The following is a 25,925-nucleotide window of genomic DNA, read 5'->3' on the forward strand; positions in this document are numbered from 1 at the left end:
GGTCCCCAGATGAAAACTGCTGAGCACAAGCCCTTAGACCCTAGACCGGTTGAAACCAGAAGGTTGATGATGCTTGAAACCTCACTTTGATGCTAACCAATCCAAGAACTGTGCATGAGCTGAGCATACACCCTGCCGCCCCCTCCTTCACACTGCGTTGAAACCCCTTCCCCGAAAGCCATCGGGGAGTTGGGGTCTTCTGAGCATGAGCTGCCCGTTCCCCTTGCTTGGCGCCTGCAGTAAACGCTGCAGTTTCCTTCACCACAGCCCAGTGTCAGTAGATTGGCTTATAGCCGAGACTGAGAAGGGGTGTGTTTATTGTACACTTTAAAACTAAAGACGGCTATGTGACAGTCACAGCATCGTGCGTGTGGTGATGAGTGCAATCCTGTGAGACTAGCCCACTCTAAACTACAGAAGACTGTATCCCTTGGAAGTGATACTACTTGTAAATCTAATTTCTGGGGGCAGTAAATGCTAGCTGTTACCCCAGAAGCCAGAGAAAAAATTCCTGTGGCCCTTTTCTGCTGAATTTTAGTATTTGATACTCAGGGGACCTGGATAGATTGTTGTTGTATCAGCCAGAGTCATCCAAGAGCTTTAAATACCCAAGTATATAAACTTCCTATTTCATTCATTGCTGTTTTAGCACAATAGGCATTTTAAGAAGGCCCTGGGATTCTGCAGTGGGTGAAGGGAAAGATGGAAGTGTCAAGAAGCAGTGCCTGGGGAGAAAAGAAAGCTTGGTTCTTAGACTTTCTTAACTCCAGCATCTGTACAGTAAAGCACCACACCTACCACATAAATTTCTACCCTCCCATACCCTGTACAGTTACAATACACGCCTACTTCTAGGACATATTAGCTTTAAAAAACTTCCAAACGAACCCCATTGTGACTATTGTTTGGGAGGGGGAAATTTCCCCCTGTCCCCTCCCGGAGTTCTTGTGGCTGGACTAATAATAAAATGGACACAAGACAGATTAACAGGAGAAAAATAAACAAATTTTAATTCATATGCATGGAGGTCTGATAGAAATGAGACCTAAGAAGTGGCCAAAGCAAGCAGCTTTTACAGTTTTTAGACAAAGAAACAATAAATTTGTGAGGAATTGACAGGACAAGGGAATTTAGGCTTTGGGTGCTTAATTAGTAAGGAATCTCAACAGAGTTTGGGCTTGGGGTAGTAAAGTAAAGAAGTAAAACGCTTTATTTATACAGGCTTCTCGGCCAAATTCCGGATCTCTGGTAGTGAGGGTGTCCTTCCACCTCCAGATGCACGGACAGCCCCTTTCACATGGCATATTTCTTTACTGCCTTCAGAGAGACAGAACGCAGGGTCAGAGTGTCCCTATTGCACTGGTCATTTCTTTCTTTCTTTTTTTTCTTTTTTGCGGTACGCGGGCCTCTCACTGTTGTGGCCTCTCCCGTTGCGGAGCACAGGCTCTGGACGCGCAGGCTCAGCGGCCATGGCTCACGGGCCCAGCCGCTACGCAGCATGTGGAATCTTCCCAGACCAGAGCACGAACCCGTGTCCCCTGCATCGGCAGGCGGACTCTCAACCACGGCGCCACCAGGGAAGCCCCTATTTCTTAAGTAGCTTTAATTCGAAGTAACCAATGGCATATTTTGGGGTGGCCCACTCTGAGCCCTAACACTAGCTTCCAAAAACAAATACAACTAGGCTATGCTACAAGCTTTTGTATATTAAAAATACAAGATGAATTGTATTTTTTTCTTTTCTGCCAATTTGGGTTTTTTCTTTCGATGATATGCATTTAGGTTTGAAGTAACTATCATTATTAGAGTAAAAGTAAAAGGCCAGCATGTTTTTGAGATGAAGATTTTGGTTAACCCACCATTTCTCTTCTCACCACACACACAACCACGTAAGCCTCAAAAGGGCAGTCCGAATTTCTTCTTTAAATACACGCTTGCTATACCTGGAGTGAACACATTGTTAGGATTTTTTTTTTTTGAAAAAATTGTCAAGTTGAAAAATTCCAACAATATGCTACATAAAGAAGAAAATATGAAGATAACTGTGCTTTTATCTTCAAATTTCCCAGGAGGGATTCAAGACTCATCATCACTCTTTATAGAACATGATAATTTCGTTTCTAGTTGATGGAGTGACATTCAAACAGAGGAAGTACCACCACGGGAACAAAAATAGTAACGTCCACCTCTGCTCTATGTACTTTTCCCTCTCACTATTTGCCAAATGCTCATTTGGGAAATTAAGTTGGGTTTTATGTGTGTTACAAAATTAAACTGGCTATTTTCCAGTTCTCATAGTTCTTTATCAATTATGGAAGGAAGCATATCTATAAAGGTAAAACTAAAAATTGCTAGGTAACTCCTAAGACAAATTATTGACTAATAAAACACTCTCCAGACACTGCCTGGGGTAACATTTCTCTGAGGAATGTCTGTTGTTTTTATCAAAGTTATTACTGCATTTTAATAACAGCTACCATTTGTGGAGGCCAGTTACTAAAGTGCTTTGATGTAATCTCAAATGATATGTGATCTCGAATATTAGTTATAGTGGGAGTGAATAAACTAAAGAAAATATTATTTTAGTTGTTGCATTCTTTTCCTCTTAAGATTTTTGTTATATTCACGAAGAGTAAACATTTCTTTGTCCGTTGTTTCTACCATGATAGATTTAAATCTTTAATTCTTAAAAGGTATGGAAAGGGCCATCTCTGTGTGTTACAAATATTTTTATGATACTCATTGCTGCATTGATTTCTTTGGAATCATAATAATTTGTTATATAATCAATATTCGGGACTTAAAACAAGGAACTAACTTATAATTGTGAAATACAAGCAGTTTTTTAAGTAACAGAAGATATTTTTAAAAAATAAGTTAACCTAAAGTATTTGCGTGCATAGAGTCATTTTTTCCAGGGAATTCAATCATAATTTTGAAGTGCTAAGGGAGAACTATAAACATTTCATTGTCTTCTTCTGACCAACACTGTGGTACTTAAGCAAACTTTTGTCTTTCTCTTTGATGCCCTAATGATTAAAGCATTCACTATAAAGCAGTGACTGATTCCAGTTCTTTTTCTAAAGTAATTTTTCACGTTAAAAATATATACACACTTATGTGTGATACCCACGTATATAGTTATATAATCACATATCACATACGTATTTGTATAATGGTCGTTTGTCAAAACATCTGGATTGCAGCCAGGTTTTATCCCAAATTAATGGTGTGTCTTTAGACAAAGCACTTGATCTTTTTAGTTAGTCCTTACTTTCTTTGTCTGTAAAACAAAATATTTTGACTAGCAGATCTGGAGCCCCCTTTTAGCTCTGAAAACCTATGACCTTATGCCATTAACAAGCACATATTACAGATATATGGGTAGAAAAATAACTTTTTTGGATCTTCAGAAAAATTTGATGGTGACAAACATTGTTTCCCCTCCATATTAGGGGGAAAAAAAGAAGAAAGAAATATTGTTGACAAAGTTTCCCACCATTAGTGTACATTCTTTTCCCTGAAGCTAGTAGTAACTATATAATGATATTTAATTCATTCTTTTTAAAAGTTGTGGGTGTCTTAAAGCAAATCATTCTATATCTAATTACATTATTTTAAATTTTTATTACAAAATATATAAAGGAAGAGAACATGGATTCCTTTGGAGACACAATATTCTATCATACAATTTCATACATAGGTCATATATTCTTCCCTTCTGTAGGTTAAAACTCCACACAAAAAGTGTAGTTGATAAATATCACCTCAATATCATCTTAAGATAAATTTCCATTTCTTAGCTAATTTTTCAAGGTTAAAAAATTAAATCTAGTTATAAAGCTAAATATAGCTTTGCTATATTTAAGTGGAAATGAAAGGGAAACAGTTTATTTATTTTTGGTATGTCAGTTTGTTTTTAATAGTCTTTAAAAAGGATGTTTAGAGAACTGTTCAAAGCATAAGTTCAGAATCAAAAGCGGATATGGTTGAATAATATACTCCTTAAAACTGCATCTGTTACCATATTCTTACTCTTATGCTCATAGGTAATTCACGTTTTAAAAGTATGTTATTCAGCAGGTAGAAAATATATGAGACGTATTCTCTACTAGACATTACATGCATTTTCATAGGCAGTGAAGTCCATTACTCAAGCTTACACTGAATGGGGAAAGCAGAATTCAACACATAAGAAAATCCAAAAATATAAGAATCAAGAGAAGTATAATAGTAATATGTATAAATATGTACATGTGTTATGCATATGTATAAAAATAACAATAATCCATCATAGCTACAAGTGCTAAAGATATTTTTTAATGTTTGAGATGAACAAATGGGCTTGATTTGTGATGTTTATAATTTATATAGTCCTATCCTATTTCTTTTTCTTCAATCCCTCAACAAAACTGTTTTCAGTATCTTATGATATGCCAGATATTATTCTAGGCTCTAAGCTTTAAGAGGTAAAAAAAAATAATCACTGCCTTCCAGAGATCCCAGTGTAGCTGTGCAGATACATAACTGACTGCAATATAGTGTGACAAATTCTGTGTTAGAAATAAACTCAGAGACCAGTAGGAATAAAAATAGGAATATAAATAGAAACTCAGCCTGTGGGGTGATCTGGGGAGATGGACAGATAGACATTAGAGAGGGCTTTGTAGTTGAGAAGATACTTGAACTGAAGTTTGAAGAATTGGTGAAAGTTAAACCAGCAGATGGAGGGGATGGGCAAGTAAGAAGTGGGGGAAACATGAAGGTGATAGAGAGTAATATTCAGAGACCTGCAGGTAGTTCAGTTTGATTGAAGTCCATGTGGAAATGGGTAGAGGATGCTACTGAAAAGGTTGGTTCACAAGGACATTGTTTGCACTCTTCCTGAAGAGTGCAACTAGATGTGGAGAGCAACTAGATGATTTAAGCTGGGCGGTGACATCACTGGCTGACCGTGATAGCAGTTGGTGGCAGAGAGACCATTGAGTAGAGAATTAGCTAGAGCTTGATGGATATAAAAGAACACATTTGAGAGATATTATGCTGTGAATTCAGTGGGAATGTGTGACCGATTCCCAACTGACCCAATGAATTTGAGACCAGTTGAATTTGAGAGTGTGAGAGAGGGAAATACTGGGATGATTCTCAGGTTCCGGCTTGAGGGGTAGAGATGACGACACTGGTTTGTATTGGTTCCACCAGCTGTGAAGCACCTTTGCCAAGGAAACCCAGGAGAGGTCCGCACTCTACATGGAGATTTAAGGTTACAAATGTACAAGCGTGTCAGTGATGGCAGAGGGTATGATTATGTTTGAAAGTGAAAAAAGGGAGAAGATTAAGAATGAGGTCTCTGGTAAACTTGGGAATTTCAGGGCTGATCAGGGAAGAGACAGGATCACGAAAGGCAGGACACACAAGTTTTATTTGGGTGGTCCTGGACAGGCTTGCATGACAGGGAAGTTTCTCCCAGAAAGAGACCTTCCAGAGACAGTAGTATGAGCTACCATTCAGAAGGGGGATGGGACAAGGGAATCCCCGGGGAGGAGAAAACAGAGGGAGTCTTAGTGTCTAGGGAACACCACTCAGTGGCAAGGTGGGGAGACTTGGGTCAGAGAGCTCTGAAGGGCAGCATCAGGTAGGCGTCTTTTATGGCTACAGGATTTGTCTTATCCATGGTTAGCAGATGTTTGGTGCAGTTTCTCAGAGTGTATAAAGTAGGTAGGCTCTAAATAACTAAAACTGTATTTATTTGGATTGCATATAAAGCAATTAGATTTGTGAGAATTTGAGGTTGATGCAGTCTGGCATTTGTGTCCTGCCAACCGTGAAGAGGTAAACAATATGGGGAACATTTTAGGCTAATACACAGGGACCACCTCTGGCCGATAGATTATAACAGTATCCTAGGAAGCAAATCACCTAGGGAGGAGATGGAGACAGCAGATCCTTGGGAAGAAGACAGAAACAGCCAGTAAGGAAAGAAAACCATCTGAAATGTAGTTAGTGAGGTCAAAGGAAAAGAAGGTTCCAGGAGAGGATGGTCAAGAGAGTCAAATGCAACATGAAGAATTAAAGTCTGAATTGTATCTACCGGTTTAGTCATTGTTTTCCCCGACAGAAGCAGGTTCCAGTGGGCCATATGAGAAGCAATGAGAGGACAGGGAATGTGCCTTATTCTTGGAGGAGCGACCAGGACAGAGAAGGCAGCTAGAGAAGCTGTGACAAGGGTGAGGGAGTTACAGTGAGGAAGAGTGAGCAATTTTGTCTTGCTGTTTTTGTTTTCAGTGTTGGGCCAAGAAAAATGAATTGTCAAATAAACAGGTATTTTTGTTATGGTATCGTTGTGTAAAAAACTTCCCAGAACTTAATGGAAAACCAAAAACTCATGGACTCTATGCTCATGGATTGAGTGGGTCAGCACCTCAGGAGAGCACAACGACGATGGCTTGTCTCTGTCACATGACATTTGGGGCATCAGCTGGGAAAACTCAGTGGGCTGGTGCAACTCAGTGCCTGGAGACTGGGTCAGCTGGGCTGGAGGATCCGTTGCCAAACTGAGGGACATGAAAGGGAACAAATACCCTATGGCTAATGGCATTATTTCATTCTTTTTTATGGCTGAGTAGTATTCCACCGCATATATGTACCACATCTTCTTTATCCTTATATCTGTCTGTGAACATTTAGGTTGCTTCCATGTCTTGGTTATTGTAAATAGTGCTGCTATCACACTGGGATGCATGTATCTTTTGAAATTATGGTTTTCTCTGGTTATATGCCCAGGAGTGGGATTGCAGGATCATATGGTAGCTCTATTTTTGCAATGCAGATGGACCTAGAGATTATCACACTAAGTGAAGTAAGCCACACAGAGAAAGACAAATATCATATGATATCACTTATATGTGGAATCTAAAAAAAAGAATGATACAACTGAACCTATTTACACAATAGAAATTGGCCCACAGACATAGAAAACAAATTTCCCAAAGGGGAAAGGGGGTTAGGGATAAATTAGGAGTTTGGGGTTAACACATGCATACTACTGTATATAAAATAGATAAAACAGATAATCAACAAGGACCTACTATGTAGCACAGGGAATGATGCTCAACATTTTGTAATAACCTGTAAGGGAAAGTATTCTGAAAACATATATATATATCTCTCTGAATCACTTTGCTGTATACCTGAAACTAACATAACATTGTAAATCAACTATATTTCAGTAAAAAAAAAATACCCTATGGCTTTTACTCCCTTCAGAAGGAAGGAGGAGTCCACTGAGGCTGAGGGTATGAGGTGGGAGGCTGGGGAGAGGGGTGGCTATTTGAAATATCTTCTAAGAGGAAAGGAATTGGGAGTCATCCAAGCCTGAGAATTTCTGAGTGACATTGAAGGCTCAACTGAGGGTTTGAATTTGTAGTTGCAATAATCTGCACAGTTGAGTAATTTCCACCAACATACTATACTAGCAGAGAGTGGCAGCTAAGCAGTCTCTTAGGATGAGAAGGATCGGGTTATACCACAGACCATATTTGGCTATATAACCTCTTTCTAGACTTATATGTATCTGGGGAAAGAAAAGCAACAGCTAGACCTTAAATAAAGGGATGAATAAGGGATAGTTACCTAAGCAAAGTGATACCCGGCAACACTTCTCACCACCTCTGTGCCCATCTGTCATATTATTTAGGTGCACATAAGGAATCTTTCTCCTGTCTTTGGGAAATATTGTCCTATCTCAGGATGGGAAATAGCTTTACATCATGGGACCAAGTCTGATCTGCTGATGTTGAGATGGGGTCTAATGTCAACCCTGAGATTTCAGGGCTGGGGTGGAGGTGGGTGGAGGTGGGCAGGATGTTTGTCATGGATGAAGGAAGGTCAGTGATGGCATTCATACTTGCCCTTCTCACCAGCTAGCTATGCCTACACCTAAGAAGGGAGTGATAATAATTATAGTCAGAAATAATAATAGCAAAGGTCTTTCCATTATACCATGCAAGAAATACATAACATTACACATTTGTTGAATGTCTAAAGGGTGTCAAACAGGATGAAATCTGCAGGAAAATTTTTGAATATTTACTAAGTAATTTTAAGATCCTGGTCGTATGGAATCTGTTCTGACAGAGTTGTATAACAAAAGCTCTAAATTTGTAGCCTATGTAACCAAATGAGAACTTTCTTGAAGTGCATTCCCATTTTAAATCAAGAGCGAATCCATAAATAGTATTTGGTGTCTTCTACACAAGGAAGGTAATTGAATTGTCTATATACTTGTATACTAACATTTTAATTAAATTAATTGTCACTTTTTTCTGCTAAGTTAATTCTTTCAAAAAGACAGTTGAATAAAGTGATCGTATTGACTATTTGATTGTACTAACCAATTTAGTCAAAGCTCTTTACCTACTGTATTTTATTGGTCCTAAGATGAGGGCTTTTAAAAACATTTAAATTCTCTAACTTTAAGATTCATTTACAGTTGACTGTAAGTCATTGCTCTACTGGAAGGATTTTCTCTTTGTTGGTGGTCCATAAAATAACATTGCAGCTTACATTCTATGGCATCGTAGATTCAAAGAAATGCCATAGGTAAGTCACTGAAAGAGGGGAAAATTGGCACTTCATTAATTCCTAGAATAACATACTTCGTAGTAAGTTCTACCTTGATGGAATTTCCTCCTAATCAATATCAGCTACATTTTAGTTTTCACATGTGTTAATGACTATCAGGGTTTTTCTGAATGATAATTTATGATAATTTTCATGAATCAAGGCCTAACAGCATTTCAGGAACTTTAACCCTTGCAGCAGAAATTCATCAGGAGACCAGTAAGTTAATTACAGCGGATAAATTCCAGCAGTAAATATAGTGATAAATAGTTTTATCTAGCCAATTATTGAATCATGGAATTTAAAGGGCCAGACCATAAAGTTGTCCCATTTTTTATATGATAAAACTAAGATCTACAGAGAGTTAAGGAGTAGATCCTATCCCTTTGTTTAAATGACAGAACAAACCTATTGCCCATCAGAACATGAGAATAAGTCTTTAGTTTAATTCTCTGGCTGCTGTGAAATTTCAGAAGGAAATACACAAGATGCAAAAAAATTCTCTCTCTCTAACAAAGGTGAGGTTTTATCTAGCTTGAATCCCAAATAGGAAAGTATGCAACTGACTGTTCACTTAAGAGTAGAAAAAAAAAAGATCTTTAACACACATATTCTTTTAAACACATCTTCTGAGGAATTCAGATTATTCTTTAACACATATTTTCTGAGCAACTCATGTTACTTTGTTTATTTCAAATCTTCCATTAGATTACATTATACAAGGATCTTATGTTGTATTTGGTTATTATACTATGCTTAAGTTTTCTAGTTTACACATTGGAAAGAGTCTTTAGTAAATGATAGTCCTAGAGAATTGTATAAATTCGCTGTTTTTGTTCAGCATTTCAAAACTTCCCTTTATATCACAAAATTTGACACAGAAAAAAAGTCTTTGAGAGCAATGATCTTTCAAAGATTGGTATTTGTTATTAATGTCTCAGGAATACAGCTTTAGGGACTTCCCTGGTGGTACACTGGTTAAGAATCCATCTGCCAATGCAGGGGACAGGGGTTCGATCCCTGGTCCGGGAAGATCCCACATGCCGCGGAGCAACTAAGCTCGTGCACCACAACTACTGAGCCTGCGCTCTAGAGTCTGCAAGCTACAACTACTGAGCCCGTGTGCCACAGCTACTGAAGCCCGTGCGCCTAGAGCCCGTGCTCCTCAACAAGAGAAGCCACCACAATGAGAAGCCCGCGCACCACAAGGAAAAGTAGCCCCCGCTCGCCGCAACTAGAGAAAGGCCACGCACAGCAAGGAAGACCCAACGCAGCCAAAAATAAATAAATTAATTAAAAAAAAAAAAAGAATACAGCTTTGTAAATTGGACTTGGGGGGTACTTTATAAAAATTAATAAGATGACAAAATACAATGGCCACAGTAATTCAGGTATTCTTGCAGACATGCTTTTATTAGTATTTTTGGAAAACACAGAAAGGAAAGTGTCTTTTAATGAGTCCAAATTATATTCTTAAGTCCAAAATATTTGCTGATATAGCAAAAATGTTTACCTAAAAATGTATTCTTTTCAGAGAATTAAATTATTTCATTTGTAATTCTTGCAGCAGACTAAAAAGAACCAATTAGATGATGAAGACCTTGGGGTAAATTTGCTTCTATGAACAGAATGTGACTTAAGGGATAAACAGAGAGTGAATAGAAACCTAAATGAGTTATTGCTCTTTAAATAACTGAAATTCCTAAATTATGTTTTATATTTCCATCCTTGGTTAAAAAAAGAAAAAGAAAGAAAAGATATGTGCCATTTTACTATTCCTTAATCACTAGTGGGCTTTTAAAAAATATACGCTCATATATATTGTTAGAGTGCATTTATTACCTGACTGTGATATACCGATTCTTGGTCATAATCCCTTTCCAACTTTATAAAAATATACCTAATTACAAATATTTTAGAAACCTTTCCCGGCGGGGGGGGGGGGGGACAACAGAGATTGTGTACCTCATAATTTATATAAATGAATGAGTTAGAGTTTCTACTGAGCTTTAAATAGTATTTATTCAGTCTAATAACTAGAAAAATAAAACATTTTTCAACGAAGTTCAAGTAATTCCATTTGTCTCAGAATTTTGTTCTGCTTTTAGTTTGAAGACAGATTGCCATCATGGTTGTTATGTAATGAAACTTGTATGCATCTCGTAGGCAGTGTCCTGTATCTTTATTAGGAAGACTCTTTATTACTTGAAAGTTTGATTTGGAAGAAGCTATATTCATCTACATCAGTAATCACTGTGTGTGTGTGTGTGTGTGTTACACAACTTTGGCTTTTCGAAGTAGAGTAGAAGTATGTAAAACACCTGAGGGCAGTGTATCAGCAATTAGCTTGAACCATCAGGCACCAGGATGGCTTTGCACCGTCAACGTGCTCTGTGTACATTCTGTTCTTTTATTCCTTCATATTGCTCCGTACGGTAGCAGATTAAGTACCGAGGAAATGGCACTGACTCTTCCTGACCCGCAAGAAAATGTTCCTCTCCTCGTGCTTTCCTGAAAGGAGCAGCTCGGTGCCGGGAACAAATCTGCCTCAACGCATTTTTCTAGCGGAGAGAAAGAAGGACTTAAAAAAAAAAAGCCCCTTCCATCTTATTGGAGATTCGCTACTTTTGCTTCTTTAAGGTCTTCTCTTTGTTCACTGCTAAAAAGGAAAAACTTCTGGCTCCGGCGTGAGAAACCTCCGGACGTCACAGGAGAGGCTAGGCACGCACGAGCGGCGCAGTCGCGGTGGGCTTCGCGTCCCCTTCCCCGGTGCTGGGTTTCGCGCCGCTGCCCGCACCGCCGGCTCAGCCTCCGCCGCGAGGTGGCACCGACAGCCAGCGACGGCGCGCGGGCGCGACCTCAGCCCGGCGCAGCGCCTCCCTCCTGGCCCCGCCGAGCGCAGAGCGCGCACCACCGCCCCGGGCGCGCGGTCCGACAGCGCGCGCGGCTCCCGCGCTGCCCACCGAATTCCCGGGAAGGAGTGCGGGGGTCTGCGGCGCCGCCCGGGGGTTGTCACGTGGCCGAGACGAGGTGGAGCTCCGCTTCAAGGGCGGCTCTTCCCCTCCCCACCAACCTTTAGGCTTTGAGCCGGAGAAACACCCGCGAGCTTTCCTTCCCGCTCCGCTCCCTTCCACGACCGCCCTTCCCGCTTTAATCATCGGGCTAAAAGACGGATCCGGCAGAGAGGGTAAGTTCCAAGAGTACACCTTTGAAAGGACTGACTTTAGAGGAATCTGTCACCGATGGGGTGAAGGATGAGAGAGGAAGAAAGGGCACACGAGTCCCGAAACGAGCTCTGGGGAGCGGCGGGGGCGCAGGCAGCCTTCGGTTAGGTCCCCGCGCGGGCGGGTCGCGAGGTGCTCCAAACCACCGGCCACCCAGGACCGCCTGCGGTGCGGGGCCGACGCCTCTCTACGGGGGTTCCCTACGGGGTCCGAGTCCCCCTCCTCTGGCTCTGGTGAGACGTCGTCCTCCCTCCTTCGCTACCTTTGGCATCTTTCCCGAGCCTCTGCGGCGCGGCCGCGCTGAGCTTTTGCGGAGGAACGCGCGGCTGGGACGGCAGGGGGAGGAGGGCTCACGGGTCGGCCTTCGCCCTGCGCTCCGCACTTGTGCGCGGGGAGCGGCCCGGGGCCCCCGTGGGCGCCCCGCGCGCGGGCTGCCTCGAGCCCTGCCCCCCGGTGCTGGCCTCTCCAGCCTGGCTCTGCGTCCCCAGGAGACATCGTACTGTCCCCTACTTCCGAGTTTCCATCGTCCAGCTCTTCAGCTCCTTTACACCGGTGGTGGTGGAGCGCGGCTGGGTAGGAGATTGTGGATGGACTGGAGAGGGAAGTGGCCTAAGAGTGGCCCGGTGGTCTCCAGGTAGATTGGAGAGAGGCGAATGTTCTAAGGACTGATGCTGGGCCAGAGTCAACTAAGTTTGGGCTATGCTCGTTTGGTTCTGGTTGTTGTAGATGTTTTCTGCTTTGCCAGTCTCATCATCATGGGTAGAGACATCTGACAAATGGGTGGCAAATGTGTGTGTATGGGGGGGCGGGGAGGGAGGGAGTGTTAGGAATGAGGACAGTTTGGGGCAATTCATCTAGTTACACGATATGAAAAGGGTGGGCGCATAAGCGTGCCGACAGGAATTTTGATTTAACACATCCCATTTCCTGAGTTTGGTAACTCAGGAAAAACCTAGGGGAGGGGAGGGGAGAGTGAGCAAGTGTGTCTTGACATTCCTTTTTTTTTTTTTTTAAAGAGTTCTCAGATTTGCCGTGCCCACCAGGACCCTATGGGAGAGCATAACTTGTCGGGTGGCACACAGGCGGGGGCCGGGGAGCACGGACCTTGCCTGGCTCTGCCTGAAGGGGAGTCCCAGCAACAGCGGCTGTCAGTCCCTGGACTGCAGGCTGCTTCCCCGGTGAGAGCAGAAAGCTGTCGGCCGGGTTCCTCACCCATGACCAAAGACTGAGCGCTTTTCGGTGGGTGACTACTGCTTTATTAGTCTTTCCTTATTGTTTTAAGGCAGCTGTCAGTTGAGCAAGACCTCCTGGAAGGGAAAGGAACAGAGAATTATGTAACTCATGTGAATAAACTAGCAGTAACTTTGGGAGGATGCAGGTAGCAAGGCTGATTTCTTTTCCAAAAACAAGGGAGTTAAGTAGCCGGTTCTGAGTATATGACAAAATTTATCTGCAGCACGTTATGACCAGAGAGCTGTATTCTCAGGCAGTAACAGCTCTAAGAACAGCAGGCAGTAAAGGCCAGCGTTCAAATTGGAACGGAGAAGCAAATTTCCCTTTGGAAGGGGGCTAATTTGCCAACTGGATGTATGTAGTGTCTCTGTTTTGTCTCTAAAAGCACATGGCAGCTATAGTGAGATGCAGCAACCTTTCATTTTTGCAGTGCCTGTAGTTGCATACCTTACTTTAGAAATATATATTGGAATAGTAAATATCAAATCATTTTCCTTGTCAAAGATGATGTATGTAAATTCTTTCTCAATATTATTTTCCGACAATTATTCATCCTTGAGATTATACTAAGGTAGGCTGGAAATACACATTTTATCCAATGCAGAACTGTTTTACCCAACTGGAATGACATGCACTTAGCAAAGGAGTCTGATTTCAAATACATTAAGAAAATGTGAAGTTTGCATTTTCTGTATAGCTAAGTTAACTTCTACTTAGTAAGAAAACTGCTATTTCTCACAGGATATGTCTAGCAAATATAATTTCAAAGGGATCAGAGTAGAGTTTCAGTATATTTAACCTAAATTCATCTGCAAGAAAACTTTGTAGCCCATACATTGTAATAATTTAATAAGTGTTTGCGTTAAGTCCCATATGCAGTGAATTTTGTCAAAGTCAGTTGGTAGATGTAAACTTTCTTTCTTCCTTTTCACTGCAAACGCCTTGGTCCGTGCCTCCATTATCTCTCACCTGGATTATTCCACTAGCCTCTAAATGAATCTCCCTACTTCTCTCTCCTGTCTTAAGTCCTTGCAAACAACAGCTAGAGCAATAATTTTAAAACAAGTCATAGAAATTCATGCCTTTACCAAAGACTCTCCAGGGAGTCCTCGTCTTTCTCAGAGAAAAAGTCGAAGACTGTCCCACGGAGTAAGGCCCTGCAGCGTCTGTTTCTCCCCTGCTTACCCTCCCTGCTACTTCCCTATAGTCTCTCCCTCATTTATTTCGCTTCTCATCTGTTCAGCACACGAAGCACACTCCAGTAGTAAAGATTTCATGTTTGCTATTTCCACAGGGGATGCATCCCTGCGACATCCGCCTGGCTTCCTTCCTCACTGTCGGGTCTTAACTCACACGCCATCTTCTCCGGCAGTCAGAGGCCTTCCCGCCCCCCCCCCCCAACAGTCCCAGGTCCCCTTCCTTGCTTTATTTTTCTCCATGGTACTTACTACCGTCTTGTGTCCTGTCTCTTTTACTGATTTCTTTTTTCTTGTCTGCTTCTGCACACAAGACTAGAAACTCAGTGGGAACCTCACTGTTGTCTCCACTAAAACTCTGACTGACACAAAATAGTGTTCAATAAATATTCATTGGATGAATGAATTCTCTTTCAGAAACAATTCCTTTTTTTTTTTTTTTTTTTTTTTTGCACAGAGTGGAACATTCCCCTCCCCACACACCATGTACCTGACCTAGTAAAATGGCTCTTATAATTAACATCCATTTGGCACGTCAAAGGACTATGATAGTGTGGACAAGAATGTCCCCTGCCGCCTGCCGTATCAGTAAACAAAGGATGTTGTGGGCATCAAGCCATCAGCCCCTGCAGTCACCCTGGACGGTGTACCTGAGGGGATTCTGGATAGGAAGAGAACAGGATACTGGCTCCAGATAATATTTCAGTGGAGCCCAGACTCTTGTATCTTCCCATACATAGAAAAGTGCTAAATTCATTAACTTGAGATGTCTGGTTTGCTTTAATTAACAGCAATCTTTTGAAGTTCCAGCTACCTGCCTTTTCTTGCAAAAACTCCTGTATATGCTGGCTGCGCCCTGACCTCTTCTGAGCCGTCCCTCAGAGCATCTGAGAGGCTGCCTCCCGGGCTTGAGTCCTCAGCAAGTCCGCCGAATAAAACATAACTCTCAGCTTTTAGATTGTGGATTTTTTTCAGTTGACAATAGAATTCAGCTATTGATGTTAATAGCAATCACACAAGAACCTATTATTCCATCTGTGCACCTACTGTGTCATCAACACACTTTTATTCTAAATCTAATATTCACAAAGTAGTATGAAATATACGTAGTACCTACCTTCAAGAGGCAATATTACAGTTGTGAAGAGCCAATTAAGGATCTAAGGGACTAAATGGTGCTTTGAAAGATGGGTAGAATTTGGATGCGTGATGAGGTGTTGCAGAGGCGAAGATGCAGAAGCTAAAACGGGCCAGGGCACTTGGTGACTGTGAAGGGACCTGCCCACCTGGTACAGAACATGCCCCATGGGGTTGTTAGACCGGGAGTGTAAGGCAGAGTAGCGGTCCTCAAGTGTCAGGTCCAGGAGGCTCAGTGGTCCCTACCTTGTGTGTCTCACCTGGCACTGTGTGCAGAGGGGGAGCAGTGGGTAGGGCGTTAGAGGATGCATTTTCCTGTCATGCTAGTTCTACTAATGAAGAAAAACTCAGATACCTGTGCAGTGACGTTAACTATCTTGCCAGCAACCTGACTAGGACGTATGATGCGAAATTTTCTTGAATTCTTTAGTGCGAAATTTCCAAAGAATTTTTAGATTAGCGCTTGCTTGCTCCAGGTTTGTTCTCAGACACTGAGAGACACAGATATTCTCTCTCTTTGGTATTCTTGAGAGAAAAGTGTGTTACCAGGGAGGTTCAGGAGCCTTTCCAGGCTGTTGACAAGAAGAGGGGAGAACGTTTCTATAACGTTCACACTTGATACCTTTCCTAGTCCAGATGCTTTCATTCTCACTAAGTGGTAGCAACCTTTCTTTTTATTCTTCAGTTTTATAAGTTGTAGTTTTATAATAAAAACACCCCATATTCTAGAAAGCAAAAGTACCCGTATTCTAGAAAGCAAAAGCAAAAAGGAAAGATTCAATAGTGGCATCACTTAAAAGGCAAAAGCATATTTTGTTCATTAAAGTTCTTGTCTCCTTTTCAATGGAAGTAATTCTGCATGATTTTCTTTATTGTTCTCACAGAAGAAAGAAGTGCGATTCTGTTTCTTAACGCAAGCACAAGGGCCTGTTAATTAACATAAGAAACCCCATCTCATATTTTTACTTAATAACGTAAAGGAAATCAGAGATTTTTTTTAAAGGAGCTTTTAAGCTCTACAGGACTGTTGTCTGTGATTTGTTTTGTTGGTAAGAAAAGAGTATTCCTATCACAAAATGCTGTGAAAGATCAAAAGTACGACTAAAATTTAGATCCCTGCATTGTATCTGTATGCAGTCTAGTGGGGAGGGAGGATATTTCCATGAAGAAAACCTTAGAAATCCTTTGAAAGCTTCTGACATGTTAGTAATATTATAGAATCTTAAAGTCAGAAAGAGCTTCAGAGTTACCCAGTCGAATCTCCCACACAATGTGAGAACTTCCCCAAGCCTTTCGAGTAGTACTTACAAACTGTTGCTTGTGGAGAACTTGCTGGTTTACAGGCAGTTCATTCCATTTGATTAAACTTTTGTTCCTCATAATGACGTGAAATATTTTTAATGTAATCCACTTCCCTTGGTCCTACTTCTAACTTGAGAGGACATAAGATTCTGAGCCACAAGCCAGGGACCACATGCTACCCATTCCAATGTGAGAAGATGTTTGTACCCTTCCTAGTGAGTCTTTTCTGGATTAAACGTCTTCTTTTCCGTCAGCAGTCCTTCACAGGACAAAGTTTCTTGATGTTTCACTGTATCGATCATCTCCTTAAAGAGCAGTTCAGTGTTGGTGGGGCTGTTACTACAACTTGATAAATTCTTTCTTTTTTATCGTAAGAGGAAGAATTAGGTAAATTTTTTTTTTGTTTTCCTTTGTTGGTGTCATATCTTTTTCATATGTTTTAATCTGTCCTTTTTTTTTATACATTCGTATTCCTACAGTGTTTAGGAATGTGCTGATGGTCGTTTATGTAAGACTTTGGGCATGAGATTTATACACACCTTACTAATGTACAGACCACTGCATTTTGCTGAAACTCAATGTGAAAGCAACGTCAAGTTAAAAGTATTACTAAAGTTGTTTTTTCAAATTGTTTGCACTGTTTCTACTATTTAAAAGAAGATGTATATATAGAATACATTTTGTTTATTTCAGCGTCTTCCCTTTAAACAGTACTATGAATCAGAATTCGTTTTGACTGCCGTCAATAGAATTAGTAATGCAATTGGTCATTTTCTCTTTACAGGTTGTTCAGTTCAAGGGAATGAAGAATTCAGAATAATTTTGAGAAATGGATTCCAATATGGAGAATAAAAATAAGTTGAGTCTTTGACCTGCTTTGAGGAAACATATTGTCCATTTGTCTAAAGTCATCTGTAATAGCCAAACCAGTCAAAATGAATTCAACGTTATTTTCCCAGGTAGAAAATCATTCAATCTATTATAATTTTTCAGAGAAGAATTCCCAGTTTTTGGCTTTCGAAAATGACGATTGTCATCTGCCCTTGGCCATGATATTCACGTTAGCTCTTGCCTATGGAGCTGTGATCATTCTTGGGGTCTCTGGAAACCTGGCCTTGATCATCATCATCTTGAAACAAAAGGAGTTGAGAAATGTCACCAACATCCTGATTGTGAACCTTTCCTTCTCAGACTTGCTTGTTGCTATCATGTGTCTCCCCTTCACGTTTGTCTACACGTTGATGGACCACTGGGTTTTTGGTGAGGCAATGTGCAAGTTGAACCCTTTCGTACAGTGTGTTTCCATCACTGTGTCTATCTTCTCTCTGGTCCTCATTGCCGTGGAACGGCATCAGCTGATCATCAATCCACGGGGCTGGAGACCAAGTAATAGACATGCTTACGTAGGCATTGCTGTCATCTGGGTCCTTGCTGTGGCTTCTTCTCTGCCCTTCCTGATCTACCAAGTATTGACGGATGAACCGTTCCAGAATGTGACCCTTGATGCTTTCAAGGACAAGTACGTCTGCTTTGATAAATTCCCATCAGACTCTCACCGGTTGTCTTACACCACTCTTCTCTTGGTGCTGCAGTATTTTGGCCCACTCTGTTTTATATTTATTTGCTACTTCAAGGTAAGAAAACTCCCACCCCCCCCGCCACCATTTCCATTTTTACCTTCTTTCTCCAAGAGTCCTCATTCAATGAGTGATTCTATTTGAACTCTTTATTTTTTCCCTCCTGTAGATATATATACGCTTAAAAAGAAGAAACAACATGATGGACAAGATGAGAGACAGTAAGTACAGGTCCAGCGAAACCAAAAGAATCAACGTCATGCTGCTGTCCATCGTGGTGGCGTTTGCGGTCTGCTGGCTGCCGCTCACCATCTTCAACACCGTGTTCGACTGGAATCATCAGATCATTGCTACGTGCAACCATAATCTGTTATTCCTGCTCTGCCACCTCACAGCCATGATCTCCACCTGTGTCAACCCCATATTTTATGGCTTCCTGAACAAAAACTTCCAGAGAGACCTGCAGTTCTTCTTTAACTTTTGTGATTTCCGGTCTCAGGATGACGACTACGAGACCATCGCCATGTCCACCATTCACACGGATGTTTCTAAGACGTCTCTGAAGCAACCAAGCCCAGTCATGCTTAAAAAGATCCACAGTGATGATAATGAAAAAATCTGAACCTGCCGTAGCATTTGGTCCCAGGTGACATCTGCTTAAAACCAAGCACAACCTGCAAAGACTTTAATTCCCTGTTCTCCCAAGGAATAGGGTTGAAATCATTGAAGAAAGATCAAGATTTTCTTGTCTTGCTTTTTACTGCTTTTGTAGTAGCTGTCATAATTATATTTGGAACAAAACGTGTGGGCTTTGGAATCTTCTGGTGATGGTTTTGACCAGACATCTTTGAAGTGCTTTTTTGTAAACTTATGCATAGAATAGAAAGGCTTTTATATTGTATTTATTAGAAGGAAATTTCTTTAAAGTATTACTGTTCACTGACTTCAGAAGCACTACACTTGATGCTCTCGCTTGATTGGGCCATCCTTGTTCGATGAGATCGTCAGTAGATTGGGCAGTCCTGTGTAAGGCTAGGCGTCAAGCTTCAGCCTGTTACAGAGGAGATGGCATGCAAAAGCAGCATTCAGGGTGTGAGCTAAAAGAGAGTCTGTGTCCTCTATGCCTAGTCTGAAGTCATTCAAAAGTGATTTGCATTTTTTTGAAAGTTTAAGACAGGATTTCATTTGCTCCTAATTGATTATCACGTAAGATAAAAAATACATTTAAAAATACTTCTCAGCTGTGAATATCTTGGGGAATTGGGCCACCCACAAGGATTAAGTGGGACAGCAGTTCCCTAACTTTAAAACTATTTTGGTACCTGACAACCAAATGATTTCAGAGCAGTTCGTTTAACAAGTAAATTAGTATTGCTGCATATGGTTGGATTATATTTATTTGAATTGATGGTCAAGAGGCTTTCCATTCTTCACAGACTGTTCAGTGTTTGTCAAGCTTCCTAGCATAAATACACACGTAATTCAGAGGCATTTATTTCCAGCTTACAATATATATAACCACAAAGTGTATTTTCTATACATCAGTGCCTATATACTAACTCATTTTTAACTTTCAATGTCCATCTTTCAAAGGACACCAAGGTACAGTGTTGAAAGAATGTCCACCCTGGGTAGCAGGGGTAAATACAGGAAAACTGAGGACACCTCACGTAGCTCATCTTAACTTGTGTGAACTGTGTGCCTGTGGAATCTTACCAATCATGCACTATGTACTGAGGGGTTGTGTCATGTTAATATACTTCATTTCATGTACCCTGTAATCATGATTGAGCCTCAGAATCATTGGGAGGGAAGATATTTTAAAGAACAAGACATATCTTTGATGTATTATACATACATGGTATTAAATGTGTTTGATTTTAGAAGGGCAGACATTTTCTTTATTAAAATTGTTTCTGCTTTTTCTGAATAGTCTCTTTTGTGACTCTCTTTAGCTTCTTCTTTTTTTTTTTTTTTTCCTTTTTTAGCCCCTTGTCTTCCCTCCCATGAAGTTCTGCAGCATCCTCTGTCTGCTTGCTGATGAAGCATTTTCTACCCTGTGGTATAACCCTTGATGGTCCAGCCTCTCTCCTTGGCTTCCTGAAGCTTCATGAAGGCAGAGACTGTTTTACATGATTCTGTGTCTCAGTGCATTTAGCAAAGTGCCAAGTACCTAGAAGGTTTTTTTTTTTTTAATTTTTTAAACAATTGAATGAATAAATAATGACACAAATCCTTCCCTCTTATTATTGATCGTACTGACTTTACATTCTGAAATTTTCTTGGACTCCTCCTCCTAGGTTCATCTTTAGCAAGGAGGTGTTTTCTCTTTTATTATGTCACTTTCTAAACTAAGCAAAATGACATTTTAGATTTTAGAAACTTGCACGATTTGTCTTGTAAGACAAGTAATAGTCTTTTGCATTGAATGTTAATATGAGTTCAAATTATAGCCTAAGAATGACTTTTAGTTAACAAAGGAAAAAAATTCTAAAACCAACCTTTAATGTGTATTGGAAAATATCATCATCTTTCCTTACCAAAACCTGGAATTTGAAACTACCTGGTGTTTTCTGCTTTGGGGGATGAATGGGAGATTTTGTCTTTCTCTACTTAGGTGCTATGGAAACAAACTGCTGCTTGAGAACAGCCTGAAAATGCAGGTGCATTCTTGATAGCACATTTGCTGAGATACCATTTCTAAAATCTTCATTTAGCCATGTAGGCTGCTGATTCCTTAGCTTTTCATAAATAATGACCTGAATACCAAATTCTTCTCTTTTATCCAAAGACGTCGATGAACTAGTGGTAAAGTCTAGGGTCGACCACAGATCCACTGTGATTCAAGAAGAAATAAACATGCATGTTAAATACAAACAAACCAGGACTTCCCTGGTGGCACAGTGGTTAAGAATCCACCTGCCAATGCAGGGAACACGGGTTCGATCCCTGGTCAGGGAAGATCCCACACGGCGCAGAGCAGCTAAGCCCCTGCACAACTACTGAGCCTGCGCTCTAGAGCCCGCGAGCCAAAACTACTGCAATGAGAAGCCCACGCACTGCAAGGAAGAGTAGCCCCCGCTCACCGCAACTAGAGAAAGCCCGCGCGCAGCAATGAAGACCCAACGCAGCCAAAAATAAATAAATAAATTTATATATTTAAAAAATAAATAAATACAAACAAACCATTGGGTTTTCTTTAGAATAAAACTCAATTGTTGGCTTAGTACAAGAGCATAATTATAATGTAGCTTATACAAATTTAGAAAAAGATAATAGCCAGCATTTTAAAACACTTACCTGTGCATGTACTATGTCAAGGGCTTAAGTACCTGGGAGGATGCATGACTGATGTGACCACATTACAGAAGAGACAACCGAAGCTCAAGTTGAAAAATTTGAGCCCCTCCCTGCGTAGCAGGTGCAGCAGGAACAAAACTAAAGTCTGGCCAGTGACACCAAGCCCATCAGTGTGCTGAACTTATGATAGAGTTTTAGGAGATCATTTCTCTTTCTTTCCTTACAAGGGACATTATTAGGACGTAATACCATTCACCTTCATTCTGATTTCAGCTGCAGAAAAGACTGAAGTGGAAGAGTGGAGGGAAAATGGTCATGATGATTACAAGAATTCCCTTTTCAGATAATTCCACTTAAAATAGTATTTGATTATTCATACCACCTTTATTTCTTTCCTGTTAACTGGATATTCTCGTCCACAAATTTCCAAGGATATACACATACACATTATACTATATCTTCAAAATTTGACAGCCAAGGAAATGTGTATTTTGACAAAGTATTCCTCCACAACAGTGAAAGTGGTGGAAAGAGGCTAAGTTAAGCTGAAGCTCCAGGGATAATGCTAGCCTTGTTCAGAGAGTTCCTGGGCACTACTAGGTCTTTCCTCACAGCTGGGATTGCTTTCTCAGCAATCAGGGATTCTTCTGGAATGTAGTTTCTCAGTGAGCATGAATTCTTTCATTGTCTCCCTCTTTTCTTTGTCTACTTATCCCTGTGGGCCATCAAACAACAATGTCAGACCTAAGAGTTGGAGCCTGTGAGAAGGAGAGCATAGCTTTCTAGGGCAAATGAGTAAGATTTCTCAAATTTCTTTCATTTAATGATTCCTTTATTAATGTATTTGTGTGTGTGTACATGCAACACATTGTATGGATGTGAATACATATATATATTTTTTGTTGTTGTTTGTTTGTTTGCGGTACGCGGGCCTCTCACTGTTGTGGCCTCTCCCGTTGCAGAGCCCAGGCTCCAGACGCACAGGCTCAGCGGCCATGGCTCAGGGGCCCAGCCGCCCCGCGGCATGTGGGATCTTCCCAGACCGGGGCACGAACCCGTGTCCCCTGCATCGGCAGGCGGACTCTCAACCACTGCGCCACCGGGGAAGCCCAAAATTCACTTTTTAGACGTGTTTTCAACTAACGCTGGCCCCAAATTGGAAAGACAAGCAGATACAGAGACTCACAACTTACTGGAGCAGAAGCTTCCAGGGGAATAAGTGCTGGGGCAGAAAACCTTGAACTCTGATACGTGAAGTGGCAGAGGCTTAGAGTGGACAAATGGGAGAGTTAAAAACTCCAAGGGAACCAGTCCTGGGTTGGGGGCAGAGCACACTTCGCGTTTTTTCCCTTCAGGACCGCATTTCCACCGTGAATATTGGAAAAAAAATCCTCTTGTGCTTCTGGCAGGACGAGGGGAAAAGGAGCCATTTTAAAATATGCCAGAACATTCTGTGCTTCATAACAAGGCCTGCCCTTGAGGGGAATTATTTTATCAGAGCCTCACCTGCTGGATTTTTATCAGAGTCACTGGCCTGGGGGAAGGAAAACACCCGACTGCAGATACCTCTAGCCTTCCATATTAGAGAAGGGAAATACCCAACTGCAGCCGAATGTAAGCACCCTACCCCTCCCAAGGGGAGAGAACAAACTGAGAAGCACTTGTAAAGTTCACAGTTCAGAGACTCGCTCAAAGACTGAGACCTAACCTTAGGACTAGAATACCCGCTCTCCGCCCACACTTTACCACTGCGTCCCTAAAGACCTATTTAACACAGTTCCTTTTACCCATCACCCCCAGCTATTAAGCACAGCCAAAATAAATAAATAAATATTGTTTTTAAAAAACATAATACAGTTGACTTATTTTGCCTATGGTCCGTATAATCCATATGACTGGTTGAAAAGTGAGTAGTAAAAGCAATCAAGCAAAATATTGTGCTTTTCCCAAATAACAAGGGGGAAAAAAAAAGGTGTGACTGACCTATTTTTCTTGTTTCTGTTTTTATTTCTAAACTATATTTTACAGGTTGTTGTGGTCCCCACTCCTTTATGTATGTAGATATGTATTCATCTTGAGCCTTAATATTTTATGGCTTTTAAAAAAATTAATGAAATGAGTGAACATCCATATCAAACACTTTCTCTAGTCCCATCAGTTTTGTTTTCTCTCTTCCTTCCTTTTGGAAGACTATTCTGAAGACTGCTGTAACTCTCCTTTGCATGCATTCCCCCTAGGTAATATCAAATAAACTTTAATAATAAGAGTTGCCAGGTATGGAACACTTATCTGTTGGGGGCTTATTATAATTCATCTCTAATTCCCACTTCAGGTTTGTATTATTGTTCCCATTAAGGCTCGTAGAGGTACTATGACTTAACCGAGGCCGTGAGGTAGCAAGTGGTAAATTCTGATTCAGATAGGTCCAGCTTCAAAGCACATGAACTCTGTTCTATCACATAACACACTGCCCTTTATGGGCATAGAGTTTATCCAGAGGCCTAACAGAGGGCAGGGGACAACCATAGAAATATGGCTCAGGAAAAGTTCCAGGTAACCTTCTGCTGTTGCCATTATCCATTGAAACAAGCATCACCTGTTATAGGCACACTGTTTTGATAATTAAGCATGAAAATTACATCAAAATCTTTCATAGTGTTGAATTGTTTTATTAACACCAAAGCAACTTAGATTGTATAGACACATGGGATATGCATAAAATGTAATCTTTGCTTTCAAGGGTAATTTTAAATGAAATTTAATTTAATTGAAAGAAAAGACAGGCAATACTTTCTGTGCACCGATCTCTCTGGGCCTCAGCGCTCTCATTTGCAAAATGAGGAGATTAAACTAAATAATATCTAAGATAGATATAAGTGCCCAAATTATGTGATCCCATTTAATTAAATCTAGGAATGAGTTAATAGAAAGGGGAGACCTAGTTAGGGACTGTTTGCTATACAATATTCTACTGATAACAAATCCTTTAAGAGGAGGTATCATGTAAAATAGAGACATGGTTTAGCAAAGTAAGAGAGACGGCTGTGCTGTACATGAGCAGACCAGGGAAGATGCCAACATAAGGCTGAGGTAGACTGCAGGAGGGTGTGGGGGAGCTGATGAGGAAAATGCACCTAGTTTTCAAAATAGACGATATTTTTAAAGGTCATATAAAGGATATTTTGCAACTTGGAACAGAACAAAATATTTAGAAATATATTTGGGTATGAATGAGGTTGTGGAGAGGAAAGGAAATGGACCAAACTAACAGACTATACACAAAATGGAATTCAGAATTGATGTGGGTTATACTAAGCATAGGGTCATAGAGGCCAGGGCTTGTGGTTTGGCTCAGGGAAATCGAGAGCACCTGCAGTGAGTATTAAAAGGAAGACTGTGATCTGTCTTCCAATCAAAGGCTTGGAATTTGAAAACATTCGGTTAGAAAGTACTGATGCAAAATGATAACAAATAACAAATGCAATAAAACCATCTCATTCTGAATGGAGTAAAGGGGTTATCAATTGACTAACTGTTTCATAGAGGCTACACCAATAGTTACCGATTGAGCATTTAGTGCCTCACAATAAGCTATAAGTTTGATAATGTTATTATTTTACAGATGAGAAAACTGCAGCTCACAGAGACTATAGAACATTCCCCCAAAGTCACAGCAATTTGCAAAAGGCAAATTTAATCCTACATCTGGGCGACTCCACAGCATGCCTACCTAAACACTGAATTACTATACTTCCCACTCAAAGCCAAATGGAAGTCTTTAAAGTTGTATACTTGACTTTCAGCTTGAGCACCTGCATACAATAAGTCTTATTTTTTTCAATCTCAAGATATTATGGTTAGCCTATATTTAATGCTAAATAAGAACAAAAGACAATTCAGAAAGAGAAAGACAAATACCATATGATATCACTTATATGTGGAATCTAAAATATGACACAAATGAAATTATCTACAAAACAGAAACAGACTCACAGACATAGAGAAAAGACTTGTGGTTGCCAAGTGGGATGGGAGGTGGGGAAGGGATGGACTGGGAGTGTGGGATTAGCAGATGTGAACTATTATATATGGAATGGATAAACAATATGGTCCTACTGTATAGCACAGGAAAATATATTCAATACCCCATAATAAACCAGAATGGAAAAGAATATGAAGAAGAATATATATATATGTACAACGGATTCACTTTGCTATATGCACCAGAAACTAACACAACATTGTAAATCAACTAAACTTCAATAAAATAAATTAAAAAAAAAAGAACACAAGACAATTTTGAAAAAAAAGTGCAAATTCTTTCAAGGAAATAT

General features: G+C 40.6%; 1 protein-coding gene across 2 annotated transcripts; it reads left to right on the plus strand.

The window, feature by feature from the left end:
- Positions 1 to 11,553: 11,553 nt before the first annotated feature.
- On the plus strand, positions 11,554 to 20,215 carry NPY1R (neuropeptide Y receptor Y1). 2 transcript variants are annotated; one of them, XM_067737023.1, is made up of 4 exons: positions 11,554 to 11,809; positions 12,863 to 13,085; positions 17,499 to 18,348; positions 18,461 to 20,215. In XM_067737023.1, exons 3-4 carry the CDS (start codon positions 17,650 to 17,652, stop codon positions 18,911 to 18,913), a joined length of 1,152 nt encoding a protein of 383 aa, XP_067593124.1. In that variant the 5' UTR covers positions 11,554 to 11,809; positions 12,863 to 13,085; positions 17,499 to 17,649; the 3' UTR covers positions 18,914 to 20,215. The 2 variants fall into 2 exon arrangements, with proteins under 2 accessions (XP_067593124.1, XP_067593125.1); XM_067737024.1 differs by lacking the exon at positions 12,863 to 13,085.
- The last annotated feature ends 5,710 nt before the right edge of the window (positions 20,216 to 25,925 follow it).

This window comes from Pseudorca crassidens, chromosome 4 (genome assembly GCF_039906515.1).
Source record: "Pseudorca crassidens isolate mPseCra1 chromosome 4, mPseCra1.hap1, whole genome shotgun sequence".
Taxonomy (NCBI): Eukaryota; Metazoa; Chordata; class Mammalia; order Artiodactyla; family Delphinidae; genus Pseudorca; species Pseudorca crassidens.

Coding starts and splice junctions, on each gene's coding strand:
- NPY1R (XM_067737023.1), top strand. CDS start 17,650: ATGAATTCAACGTTATTTTCCCAGGTAGAAAATCATTCAATCTATTAT. Junction 18,349..18,460: donor TATTTATTTGCTACTTCAAG/GTAAGAAAACTC, acceptor TCCCTCCTGTAG/ATATATATACGCTTAAAAAG.